The sequence below is a fragment of the Molossus molossus genome, unplaced genomic scaffold (genome assembly GCF_014108415.1).
Source record: "Molossus molossus isolate mMolMol1 unplaced genomic scaffold, mMolMol1.p scaffold_m16_p_23, whole genome shotgun sequence".
Taxonomy (NCBI): domain Eukaryota; kingdom Metazoa; phylum Chordata; class Mammalia; order Chiroptera; family Molossidae; genus Molossus; species Molossus molossus.
The window spans coordinates 5147770-5162316 of NW_023425359.1; the positions used below are offsets into that span (position 1 = coordinate 5147770).

General features: G+C 43.3%; 1 protein-coding gene across 1 annotated transcript in view; it reads right to left on the reverse strand.

Annotated features, from left to right (window-relative positions):
* MAP3K21 (mitogen-activated protein kinase kinase kinase 21) overlaps window positions 1-14547 on the reverse strand; it is a 47582-nt gene that overhangs the window by 11042 nt on the left and 21993 nt on the right. Inside the window, exons 5-6 of the mRNA XM_036277753.1 lie at window positions 6143-6383; window positions 564-686 (exon numbers count right to left, since the gene is read on the reverse strand). Of these exons, the coding sequence (XP_036133646.1) occupies window positions 564-686; window positions 6143-6383 (364 nt within the window). The remainder of the gene's footprint in view (window positions 1-563; window positions 687-6142; window positions 6384-14547) is intronic.

Consider the following 14547-nt stretch of genomic DNA (forward strand, 5'->3'; position numbering starts at 1 on the left):
AATAATAATAATAATCAGTAGTTTCATTTCATTTCATTTCACTACACTCTAACTCAGGGCCCCTGTGAAACTCTCGGAACACGAAGGTGAGAGGTGAATTCACTTTGTCTTTTCCACCAGGCTGAACACTCCTTCTAAAACCAAAATACCACGTGGTATTTTGAAGTACTAGGTTGGTCACTACAGACCAAATTAAAATTTAATCTCAAAAGCCAGACATTTTTTTTTCTTTCCAAAACAAGGAAAGAAATGGATCTAACCTTGAATTCCTGATTTCATTTATCAAAATATCCATAAATATGCCGACAGAATGAGCTTATGCTAATTTTGTATCCAGGTGTGTAACAAAACGTCTCACGATCACATCATAGGTTGCACAGAACATAAAAATATTGCGACTGGAAGAAAACTAGGTTAAGAAATGTAAGACTAAATTTTGTTTTCCGTAGTTGTGACACCTATGACACGTCAAACGCTTCGTTACAGCCAGCTACGAAAACACGCCAGTCTCGGTTAACCAGGGACAGCACGGGCAGAGGCGGGCGGGCGGGGAGGGCGCTCACGCTGTATGGCCCGGAGCCGAGGGATCACGGTGGGGCTGCTGGGTGGGCTGGAGCCGCTGCTGTTCAGACTCCTCCGCTTGTCCAGGTTGGGAGAGGCCTGCACGGTGATCTTGTGCTGGAAATCTGCCAGGTGGAGAGAAGGAAGAGCTGAGACCTCCTGGTTTTAGTGCATCTCACAGTCCTGCCGTGAGCCACAGCGGTCCAAGCAGACACTGCCAGGCAGCAAGACGGCAGCACATCCCACAGGGTCTGCTGCTTACTCCTCTGCCACGCGGGGTTCAAGGCCATAACGATTCAGCTATGTGCTAGATACACTGAGAGACGACACCCACTCCCACGCGGGAAAATGAAATGTTACCAAGTGCCTGTAGCTCGTACAACTTTCCGGGAAGAGCTAGCGTCATCCAGTCCGACACGGTTAAAAACAAAATGGAAACAGAAGGCCCTGGATTTAAATGAGTTCTGGTTCTGTCGCTAACAAACTATGGACCTGACCCCAGCAAGAAACCTCCCTGAGCCTGTCTCCTCACCGCTGCAGGGGAACACCACCACTCAGGGTTGCTGTGGTGATGGAAACGGAAAATACAGGTTATGATGGGACCCGGCACACACTGGAACACACTTCTTAACCTCGCACTGGGCGATGCACCGCACCCGGCAGACATACTCGGGTCTCACTGTGTCCGGGGCTTCCATTTCCCGATGAAGGCTCCTATGTTGTGCAAAACTTACATTAAACAGATTTTTCTGCCTTTCCCCTGTTGATGTCTTTGTTAGTTTAATTTTCAGACCCAGCCAGGGACCCTAAGAAGGTCAAGAAAAAGTACTTCCTCTCCTATAGGTAAAACCTTTTGTGGTCACGGCACTGTCCCACGGGTAGTCACTCTGTTTTCCTCTCTCTCTCTCTCTATTGTTTTTTTTTTTTTTTTTAGAGAAAGAGGAAGGGAGAGGGAGACAGAGATAGAAACACTGATGAGGGAGAACATCGAATGGCCGCCTCCTGCATGCCCCCCACTGGGGATCGGGCCCACAACCTGGGCTTGTGCCCTGATGGGGAATCGAACCGGTGACCTCTTGGTTTATGGTCGACGCTCAACCACCGAGCCACACCGGCTGGATGTGCTCTTACCTAAATGTAGGAGAGGACAGGTGTCATGACAGAGATGTGCAAAGAACTATGGGAATATATGAAAGAAAGAGCAGTAGTATCAGAGGGAAGAGGAGACTGAGAAAACGTAGTAAACTGTAAAAAAATACTGAAAACGTAGTAAACTGTAAAAAAATACTGAAAACTCAGACACAGGTGAAGGGAATCTCCGGGTGTTCTTTCGGCGCCTTCCCCTCGGATCGATTTTCTATCAGCTGGGACATTTTTACAACTCAGAAGGAACAGAGGTTAACTTGTGGATTTTGTCTGGTGATGATGCAAATCGTTTCTATCTGGCAAAAAAGACAATCCCAAAGGTTATGGTTTATTGCCATATTGGGCATTAACCAGGTTTGTATTTAACCCAGCAATCTAATCCTAACACTCGATCCTAACATTCCTTTATAAATGGCCCATAAATACTTAGCGCCGATAACTCTGTCTGAACTATTTTTACCTAGTTCCCTCATTAATTAGTGAGTTGAATAAAAAATCTTTGACAGGTTAATATCATATTTGCGGGAGAACTACAGTTTACCTTTTTAAAAAATTATAAAGAACCGCCTACTATTTGAAATAAGAACTGGAATTTGGTAGGCAAGACAGCTATCCAGTAAATCCCGCTAGGAATCTGAAAAGTTTTCCTGATACTGTCTCCTTGACCCTCCCTAGCAAATCAGACACAAAGTATCTTGTAAATCTGTGGTATATGTTCTTCTCATAGTAGAGTTGAGAAGTTTATATTCTAGATTTTAGAGTTAGCAAACTTAAATTTAAACCCAGTTCACCACTTACTAGCCATATGAATTTTGGGAAAGCAAATTAACCTTTTTAAGCTGCAGTTATGTTCAAATGGAAAATATCATTATTCCTACTTCATAGGACAACTATAAAAATAATTATATACAAAGAAGTATAGACAATACTTGGCACAGGGTTCAGGACCTAATAAACACTTACTACATGTCTGATTCTTGTTTTAAAATAATATGTTTTTATTGCTTTTTTAGAGAGAGACAAAGGGAGAGAGGAATAGAAACAGCGACGTGAGAGAGAAACACTGATTGGCTGCCTCCTGCACGCCCCCTACTGGGGATTAGGCCCACAACCTGAGCAAGTGCCCTGACCGGGCATCGAATCGGGACTTCTCAACCCATGGGACGATGCTTAGCCCACTGAGCCGCGCGGGCCGGGCTGTCTGATTCTGTTTGTTCTTCCGCCTCCTCCATCCCCTCAGGCTGGCCTGTTCCTGCTCCCCCAGCCAGCCAGCCTCTACCTCCTGCAGCTGCCTCTGGGCCTCTGGTCTACCTCATAGCAGCCACATGCGGGTTTAAAAGTACATGCCTGACCATGTCACTCCCTGCTTAAAGCCCTTCAAAGGCTCCTCATGGTTCTTTTTTTTTTTTAAATCCTCACCCAAGGATATTTTTCCATTCTTCCTCAGAGAGAGTGGCAGGGAGGGAGAAAGGAAGAAAGAGAGAGAGAGAGAGAGACATTAATGTGAGAGAGACACATCGACTGGTTGCCTCCGGCACAACCCCGACCAGGGCTGGGCACGAACCACAACTGAGGTACGTGTCCTTGACCGGAACTGAACCTGCGACTCTTTGGTCCACGGGCCAACGCTCCAACTGCTGAACCAAACCAGCCAGGGCTCCTCATGATTCTTAAGGTACAGTTGTATATTGTCGCATATCCTCTATGAGCCCCTCCAAATCTGAGTTGCTACGGTGTCATCTGGCCCTGTTCTCTGGTCCTTCACCCTGGTCTAAACCAGGGTAGCACACTTTTGCTGTTAAGTGACACATGGTAAATATTTTAGGCTTCATGAGACATATGTCTCTATAACAACAACTCAAATCTGCAGGTACAGCGAGGAAGCAGTCACAGTTCCAATACAACTTCAGTATGGACAGTCCAATTTAAATTTCATATAATGTTCATGTTGTGAAGTGGTCTTCTTGTTCTTTTCAAGTATCTAGAAGTGACTAAACCATCCTTAGCTCGTGGGCTGTACTAAACAGGTGGCAGCTGGATGTGACTGGGAGGGGAGTGTCCTTTGCTGACCCTGGTCAAGCCCACCGGTCCTTTCTCAGGTCCTGGAAGGAGCAGCCTTCTCTGCACATGTTCTCTGCCTTCCCCTTGTATTTGGTACATCCCTACTTCAAGTCTCATTGTAAATGCTACTTCTTGAAGAGGCCCTCTAAGCTCTCCCCAGACCAGGACACAGCTCTCTGCTAATCACTGTCATATGACTTTTCCCTCACTGTAGTCAACAATTATAGCAAGAAAATAAATAGCCGTTTGATTATTAGCTGAAGGTCCCCTCCCCCAAGACAGCACGAGCTCCACGTGGGCAGAGGCCAGGCTGTCTCCAGCACAGCTGTGCCCCGTCCCAGGGCACACCAGCTGGTACCTCCCACAGAAAAGGTGCTCAGCAAATCCTGGCCGAATGGATACTCTCTGTGTAAGATTGCAAGTGACGTGAGGGCAGAGATCATGTTCATCTTACTTGCAATCCCTAGTACTTAGTCCGTGGTAGATCGTCACGTGTTGAGTGAGAAAACTGTGCAAGGTTTTGCAATAGGTTTGGACTGGTGCTTACGGTTAATTGCTGAGAAATACGGGGTAGGGTGGAGGGCTTGGAAGATGAAGCAAACAGAAATGAAGTACCAGGTGGGGGCTGCTTCTATCTACCAAGTAAGAAATTACGAAAGGCCTGCCCAGGCAGAGCAGTTTAAGAGGGGACGAGAGAACACAGGTCCGCAGGACATGATGACAGGCTGGACTGGGAGAGGGGAAGTGGTAAAAGAAAGAAATTCTTACCCATATGAAACAGTTTATTTTGGATCGAAGTGCTTTATAAAGGTTCAACGAGCCCCGTGATTGTCACAACACCATGGAGCCAATGCTCTGTGAGTTTTTACAGCAGGGAGGCGCCTCCAGCCAGAGCGGAAAACAGGCCCAGAACCAGAACCAGAACTCAGAGCCAGGCCACAGCACTTGGTGACAAACTATGGGGAACAAACGAGGGAGAAGAGACACTAAGTGCCTCCCCTTACAAGTTTCCCAAGTGAATCAATGACTATCAATGACAGTAACAGTCACAACGCAGACTGAGGAAAGCTAATGCAGCTAAGAACTGGAGAAGAAAACTCACGTCGGGGCCTCTCTGATTTTCTCCATCACCCGTACCCGAAAAGAGAAGCCTCCTCATAAATAAACTTGACTATTTCACATTGTGTCTGACGTATTGTCCAGTGGCGGTCCTCTACGTTAAAAGCAAACATCAGAAGGGAACCCGAGAAGTGACTATTTATCCAAGAGAGGTCGCAGATAAAATGAATAAGGACCCAGAGCCTATTCTCACCTCATCCAACCAAATAATCAATAATGTCCAGTGTGTGTACTCATGACCACCCCTTACCAGCACTTTGCTGACCCTCGAGGACTTCTGCAATAACCTAAAAAAAAAAAAAAAACCACACTCGGCTGCAAGGATTCCAACCTTTTGTAATAAGTATATTTACAGGACAACTTATACACACTTTATATAAAACAAAACTGTTATTATTAAATCAAAGTCCCACGCCATTAACACACATCTTAGGAAAACACCAGAATCCATAAAACACTCCAATATACAAGCCATACAAGAGAAACAGAGAGGTAGGTTGATGCAGCTATGTGAATATTTCATTAAAATTCTATAAAGTGCAGTTACCCTGGCTCAGCACCCACCCTTCCCTGGTATTAGAACCACAAACTATGTGGGGCATTTGGCTTTTCCTTAAATCAAGTACAGAGCATACCACTAAAGGACAATTAGATAAATGTGTGCTGGCTATTGTCTATTCTGCTCAGTTTTTCCCAACACATGTAATCCCTTTATGGTATTGTCACAATGATTTAAAAACATTTTTAAGAGCCTCCCTAGATTTCCTGATTCATTTTTATACCTAAAGCATTTTAAACCCTCAGATAAAAGTAGAATACTTGATATATTTTGTTGAAGGTGCTAAGAGCATCTGTGTCCCAAATGAGCTCTGTTACCAGATGACACTAGATGCCGAGGAGACAATAAACCCAAGGTGGAATAGCAGCAGTTGTCCCGGACTTGGACAACGCCAGGCGCCCTGGCTCCGTGCATCAGCCACACAGGAATTCCGCTTTGCTGTCACAAGGAGAACATCAATGAGCCCACACAAAGCAAGTGCTCTGAGTTAAATACTCTGCACGCCACCCAGTGCCAGGCATGCTCGATGCTGTTTCACACGTGGAAGCTCGTGGTTCATTCCACGATGCACGAACCCAAGGAAGCAACGGAAGACACTCAATGTTTAATAATCTCATTCCCACCTCCACCCGGTCCTGATCACCCAAAGAAGCTGATTACACAGCAGCCTTGTGCAACACGAAGACAAAGTCGTACCTGAGGGTAAACTGATCCGATGTCCGTCTTTGAGCTTCAAGCGACTTCTCTTGAACTTGCCCTTCCTCTTCTTGACGTTGGGCTTCTCCTGGTTGAGCTGGAATATCAGGATGTTGAGCTCCCGCTCCAGCACGTCGATCTCGCGCTCCGCCAGCTGCTGCTCCCGCCGCTTGAGCAGCTCCTCCTGCGACTTCTGCTGCAGGGCTGCGCGGCTCAGCTCCTCCTCGCGGGACCGCAGCTCCTGCGACAGAGCGACACCAGCATCAGCATCAGCACCGGCAGAAACCTCCTCTTCGGTCCAAACACCTGCTCATCGCAGGCCGCACAGCACAGCGCCACCTGCAGCCCGGGCGGAGCCGAGGCCTGTTCGCAGCACCAAGTCCACCAAAACCATAGCCCTTCCATGCTCTTTCAGTTTAAGATCCTAAGAGAGGCATCTCAGTTGTTTTTTTCTTCAGCCTCACCCGAGGACACTTTTGCATTTATCCTCAGATAGGGAGGAAGAGAGAGAAACATCGAGTGGCTGCCACCCACAAGACCCCAACAGGCCGGGGACAAGCTGCAACCAAGGTATGTGCCCTTAGCGGGAACCGAACCCGGGACTCTCTGGTCCGCAGGCCAATGCTCTTAACTGCTGAGCCAAACCAGCCAGGACCATCACAGTCGTTTTAAACTTGATGTTCATGTTTCTCTTTCTTTATCTCTTGCCTTTATAACCACCTGACACATAAAATGTACATTGACACAGAGCAACAAAGTGCAGATGCGTGTGATCCATTTTAAATTAAACCCAAAGTTACAGCTTGGCTAATTAAAGGATTATTATTTTAGTTACAAAAGACTGCGGTTCAGGTTTCCTTACTTAAGGACCTCTAAGGGTATTTAAAAATCTGCTTCAGCCCTGGCCGGTTTGGCTCAGCGGTTAGAGCGTTGGCCTGCGGTCCTGAGAGACCCGGGTTCGGTTCCCGCTAAGGGCGCGTACCTCGGTTGCAGTTTGTCCCCGGCCCTGGTCGGTGTGCGGGTGGCAGCCACTCGATGTGTTCCTTTCACGTCGATGTTTCTCTCTCTCTCTCTCTGTTCCTCTCTCTCCCTCCCACTCTACCTGAACAAAAAATGGAAAAATGTCCTTGGGTGAGGATAAAAAAACAACAACATAAAAAATCTGCTTCAGATGAAGGCATCTTGGTGGAGAGATTATGGGAAAGAAAAAGCTAATGTGTTAGGAGTCAGCTGAAGGTCCATGAAAATGAGACATCTCTAAAATTTAAGCCAATGAAAAATAGGTCCAGTTACAAAGAGCTTTCCAGGATGCCGTGGATGGGTAGAAGTATCACTTTATCCGCTGGTGTCATGAATGAGCTAACAGAAGTCCCTCTGTCGCCATACTTTCTGATTAAAGTCTAACTTCCTCTTGGGTATGTTTTCAAATTATCAAACTTCTGAGAAACAGAAAATCTATGAACTGAAAAATGTATACACTTGTATTCTTATTTTTGTTAATGTATTCAATAGTGAAACTGAGAACTCTACAAAGTTTTTTAATCACAACCCCTTTTTACTTCATTTCTGCAAAGTGTTCTGTTCTTTCCCAGAGACAAATATTCCTGTCGATGCTGGAATACTTTCTCTTCTAGTTCTCCTGCTACTAAATCGGGCCCCCCGAGAAATCGAGGCACCACCAACTCCGACTGACACTGCTCGGGACAAACTTAATCTTAGACTCGCCTAAAGCCACTCACTCTGTCAGAGGCCCCGCCCTCTCAGGTGGAGCCTGGGCAGAGCTGGGAGAGCTGTGAGCTGTGAACATGTCGCACTTTATACAACCACACAGGCCCCCTCGAAAATAGGATTCGTCGAAACGCTGTGAGATGCGGCTCATGGAAGAAACCAGAGCTGAACCTGGGACAGAAAAGCCACATGAGTCCACTAAGCCCTCAGCCTTTCGCAGATGGACTCGAATAACTGGAGGCTATCAGTACAGCTATCATAAAGAAAAATAAACACAGAAGTCCATCCTTCCACAAATAAATACAATACCATCCAGAAGAGACAAGGGAGCTCTAAACACAAAACAAAAAAATTATTTATTCACATCAAACAAATTCTGAACTACGGGAATTCTACCAAAATGGACTGAAATGCACCTTTGAAACATTCTTTAAATTTATTTTTCTAAACAAACTTCATAACCAAAATTGCAGGAGAAATGACTGACTTAAGACCAACTGATATGCAAATAACTCCTGTTAATATGCAGCAGCTGATTCTTATTTACAGAGCAGGTCCATATTTCTTCATAACACTGTGTCAGACAGAAATGACCATGTACTGCTGGAAAAGAAAAAGAAAAAAAGAAAAGAAATGGTACATACTTCAGAAACATTACGGAGTCCATTATTTAATGGGTGCCTTTCTCCAACCAGTTTGTCTAAACTAGAGATTTCACTGTAGAGTATTTGGGGACAGAGGATAATTTCCAGTCACTTCCAATTTCTAACTCATTACTGTCTGCCCTTTTGTTAAGATATTACTTTTCAGTGGTGTTGATATCAATCCAATTAGCTATTGTGAAATGAAATGGCATGAGGAAGAGATAAGGCAGCAAATTCAATCAGGTTTTTGTGTTACTCACAGTAATTGAGTAAGAAACCATTTTTAATTCCAAGTCCCAAGCTAAAATGTGAATCCCTCACAACTGCTTGATGAATAAAAACAAAAAAATCACCTGCCTGAGACTTTATAACAGAAAAAAAAAAATAAGGTCAGAGAGAAAGCAGCCAAAGACTCTTCCTTCTGAATGAATTTTAAACATTCAGAAGTTAAAGGGGGGGAAAAAAAGCATGGGGTATTAGAACCAGTTGGAATATTTTGAAATTATGAAGCACGCAAAAAATTCTTTTGGTTGCTGAGATCAGTCAATACTAATATTTGTTTAATTGCTTGGCATGGGCCATTCTAATAGCAAATCCAGACTCCTGGCAGATGTTAATCATTAACGGTGACATGCCTTCATGTAGTGGTTCAAAGACACTTTGTGCACCCAACGCACAAAGGCAGACACAGAGATAAGCAGCCAGGAATTTAGGGAGGAACAGTATCTGTGGAGGCTACAGTTTACTGAATAACACAGAGCACAGCCAAGTTACTGCCCATTAATTCCGAGTCTGACGCCTCCTACCTCAAGCATTCAGTGAAGGAGAAAGGGAGATAGAGCACACATGCTGTGCTTAACTGCAGCAAAAAAGATGCAGTTAGAAACCTCTGAGCAAGACACTGAAACTAGGTTCCCCGTAACGGAAGGCCCACGGGACACCGTCCACGCCGACCCCCAAGGAGAGCTGCACACGTCACATAAGAAAAAGCCGAGTCACTAGTGTAATAACACAGCTGAAGAGGGAACACAGAGGATAACAAAGGAACTCATAAAACCTCAAAAGGGAGAAAGAGCAGAATGCACTTGTGAAGATGCTTTTTGATTGTGACACCACACGGAGTAAGAATGAACTCTCTACATATCCCTCTAATGATATAATTATCATTGATTTAAAGTAATTAAATAAAATAGTTTAAAGTAATACTTCATTATTAACATTACTTCCAAATTTTTAATTCTGGGATTTCAAGTTTTATTTTTCCTCAAAGTCCTCTCCCATTCCCCAGAATCTTCTTTTATTTTTGCTATTAAACATCTACTCTTTAGCGTTCCTGAAAATAATTTGGGGAAGTGAAAAAAGAAAAAAAAAGAAAAACCCCATCAGAGTCTCTTCTGTATCATTTTAAGTCAACAAATTGTATTAAAGTTTCCAAGAGACGTATTAATACCATCACTGATGAGAATCCTACAGAGACCTGCAGGATTTGAGAAGTCAGTGGGTCACTCCCCAGTGCTGCGGGTTCCTGAGCACCAGGCTGGGAAAGGGGGGTGGCTGCTGCAACCTGCCCCCCCACACTCAGAGCCAGCGCCTGCTCTGTTCTGAGGCTAACCCTGACACTTAGCACTTACTGAGAAACAGGCACCTTGGCCTGAGACAGTACTCCCGGGACATTTAAGGATGAGAAGGCAAAAGAACGATCCTAGGTCAGCAAATGGCAGAGCCCAGTGCCAAGCAGGCTGGGGGACTCCGGTGTCTGGTCTTAGCCGCACTAGACTGCTAGCGAGCCAGACCCCTGCATTCTGCTCAAGACTTAACACTAAAAGGGGGGAAGGGCCGTCGAGGTTTTTCGAGCCCCAGGAAAGGAGCTGAATGGCATGGGAAGTAGCAGATGGATCTGCATGCTGGAACGTTCTCAATTCGGGGACCAAATTTTAATCCCTGGAGCCCAAGAGGTCCTACCTCTAAATCTGAAACAACATGAAACATATCTCCTTCCTCATCTACTCTGAAGGTTCTTCCAATATTGGAGGGCAACCCCAAAACCCCCACCCCTTCTGTTCTCTGCTCAGATGTCCAGGCCCCTATCCTGCCTCTGCCACTGTCCGTGGGAGGCTGACAGACACAACACCGTGGATATGATCCGAACAGTCAACAGGATTATTATTTATCATATGAGCTCTATGGATTTATTAGCAGTGGTCGGGGTCTAAGGTTGCATTTGCTTATTTTGTATTTTTAAACTTACGAAATACTGAAAAACCTAGGGAACAGAGTGGATTACCTGTAAATGTACTAGTTGGCAAAAATGACTTTGAGGAAAACAAAAACCTTTTGCAGTTTACGTAGTTCTCTCTAACCTTTATTTTTAATCATAAATATTTAACACATTCTGTAAATGGAATAGCCAACCCTTGCACTCACCGTCAACACTTATTAGCTGCTAAACTACCATGTGTGTTTCAGGCCTGCTTGAGTCCTATGTGTTGGGCTGTAAGCCCCCCTCCCCCTTCAGATCTAATGCTCTGCGGTCGGTTTCTATTCTTTCTGTCTAGGCTGATAAACTTTATGTACATTTGAATTGTTTTGTTTTATAAATTTACACATATAGTACGTAATATAAATATTCCTCTGCATCTTGCTTTTCCACTCAATGCTGTGTTTGAGATTTATCCATGTTGAAACATGTAGCTAGAGTTCTTTCATGTTCACTCCCGTACAGATTCCCACTGTATAAATACACAAGAGTTTAGACCCCTATTTCCCCATTAGATATTGGGGTTGCTTCCAGTTTTTCACTAGTACAAACAACACATAAGTGAATAACCTTAATTTCCTTGTGCATGTGTGTGGGAGTTTCTTGAGACTGTATGACCAGATGTTAAACAGCTAAATTATATGCCTCTGTTATAGTGTAAGATTCATACTAGGGTTCCTAACATTTATACACTTTTCAATTCCTTTTTTACTTAAAATAGTAATAACAATAACACTAATGATTGTTGATATCTCTCACCTATTAAAATACTTATCAGGAGCATATTAAGGAACTTTACTTAGGCTTATTTAATGGATTTATTTAATGCCTACCATGTACCAAGGACTTTGTACTTTGTTCAATGCTGTGGATGAAAATGAGCAAGAATGAAACAGTACAGCTCATGAGTTTACTATCTAGCAGAAAGGGCAGACCAAGAACAATTAAACAAGCAAATAATAATAATGACTTAGAACAGCCATGGTAAGGGAGGTACAGGCTCCTATGACATGAGTTTATCTGGTGCAGCAAGGGAAGGAGACCAAAGGACTGAGAATGAAGGAGACAGCCATTGGGGGGGTGGGGAATAAAAGCTTGGGAGGGGACAGTGTTCTCGACAAAGGACAGACTGGATACAAAGGCCAAAAGTTAAGAGCATGGCACCAGAGAAACTGGGAGAAACTCATGATGGCCAGGGACCAAGTGAGGCTCACTATGGAAGAACAAGGGAAGTTAATAAGGAAATGGAATTTGCCACTGATGCAACGAAGCTCAGATTCTCGTTTGCAGGGTCACTGGTGGTGGTAAAGGGATCAGCAATACCAGATGCAGAGCAACCAGGTAGGATGCTGCCACAGTAATCAGGCTCCATGAGGTCCCAGGGGTTAGGGGAGCGAGCTACCACGGATGGGCTTTGTCCCATAGGAGACCACGAGAAACATCTTCGAAGACCTTTGAGACTGGGTATCTAAGAGAACAGTAATCCCATCAGCATAAAAGAAGAAGCAGAATGAGGGAAGGCAGAGGGGAGAGAGGAGGAGGTTGCCTTCAATATTTGGCTAAAAAGTGTTGCCAAAATCGCACATGAAACGCCTTTTAAAAACTTGCCAACAAGATCCAAATCCCCAGCCTGGTATTCGAAGGACCATTCAAGGACACAGACTGCCATATCCATCTTTGTATCCCAGGACGCAACTGCTCCCAGAACAGTGGATGCACTGTGTGTTCGCTGAAAAAATTGCTGCATTGAAGCTCAGAACCGTTCCCCATAGACACGTTTTTAAATTCATTGTTTTAGAAAACAACTTGCACTTTGGGGAATAACTCTGACATACATTGTATTAATTCCCAATTCAGCAAGATATCAAAAGTCATCTACTCAAGGGTAGAATTTGGGCATACGGTGCCTTGATATCATCACAGTATTATATATATATAACTGTTTATATATATCATTATCTATATATTGTTTATATATATTTTATATATATTGTTTATATATGTAATTATAATATATGTAATACAGATATATATTGGCTCAAGAAATGCTTATGTGCATAAATTCACACCACAACTTTGTGTCCCATCCTTCACCCTGTCCTTTGCACTTGGGTTAGCTGTGAGCCTTTAGGGTTACAGTTCGTACTAAAGTCGAGAGATGGAATTCAGAGCCACACTACAGGAGTCATGGTCACTTTAACAAGGGAGAATGATTCTCAGCTACACCATCACCCATGTATCAGTGTCATAAACTGGAGTAAGTAAACAGACTCTTTATGTAGCAAAATATTATTGCCTAAACATAATTCTGCTATTTTAGAATCATCAATATTTGAGGTATAGAAATTCTTTTCTGGACAATTATATGGCTTTATAAAGGTTATCAGAAACCTGCAACATTGTACTTTAGCCCATTTTTGTACCCACAAAAGAAGAATTCAAACTTTTGAACAGTTCAACACTTCAGACCACCAGAATAAACCGGACTCATCAAAATGCTCTAGTATTACAAAAATATCTTCAGAAAAATAAGTACTGCCTCCTAAGCACAGAACCACACCTTGAACTTGGGGTTCTTCAGTGACCATTACCAGTCATTTGTCACCAGTCAAAGGAGACCAAACTAAGTGAACTCACTTCCCACAAGTGTGCCTTCCAATTAGGTGTGTTTTTACTTCTTATGTTTCACTTTATAGAAATATAAAAGCAGCTTCAACATGCTTAACATATAGGTTTATTTTTCTTCTTCTTAAAATATATAAACTAATCAGATCTTAATTCATATTAAAAAGTTCCCAGTTTCTCCGAAAAAGCAATGTTTTGGAAATAAAGAGAGAGGACTAGCATAAAAGAGCCTTTAAAATATATAACTAAAACCAACACATAGACCTTGTTTAAATTCTGATTTGTACCAACCAACTCTAAGAAGACCTCTTGGAGGCAAACTGAGACAATAGAAAATGGAGTATTATATGGTATCAAGGAAGTACTGTTACTGGTGGGTTTTTTTTTACTTTTTTTGTTAATCCTCATCCGAGGATATTTTTCCATTGATTTTTTTTTTTAGAGAGAGAGGGAAAGAAGGAGACAGAGAGAGAGAGAGAGAGACATCAATGTGAGAGAGACACATTGATTGGTTGGTTGCCTCGCCCACAACCCTGACCAGGGCCAGGGATCTAACCTGAAACCCAGGTACATGCCCTTGACCAGGAATTGAACCCAAGACCTGGTCTACCAGCTGAGGCTCTAACCAGGACAATTACTCTTACTTTTTAAGATAATAATGGCAAGAAAGTTATTTTGAAAATTCTTACTAGTTAGAGATGCAAATGGAAGCATTTAAGGGTAAAATGACTTAAATCTAGGATTTAACTTAAAATATTCCAGTTTAGAAAAAGAGTGATATTGGGGAAAAGAAATGAACAAAATATGGACAATTATTGAAGCTTCTTAATGCACATAAAGGTTTTATTAAGCTATTCTCTTTTTTAAAAAATGCATTTTTATTTATTTTAGAAAGTGAGAGGAAGAGAAAGGGAGAGAAATATCAATGTGAGAGAGAAACATCAACTGGCTGCCTCCTGTCCCCCTGGGGACCAAGCTCACAGCCCAGGCATGTGCCCTGACTGGAAATCATATCAGCAACCTTTGGGGCATGGAATGACACTCAACCAACGGGGCCACACCAGCCAGGGCTCTCTGTCTGTTTTTTTTAGCATTGAAAATTCCCCTAATAAAAGATTGTTTTCTTTTCCAATTACACATTTCAAGTACAG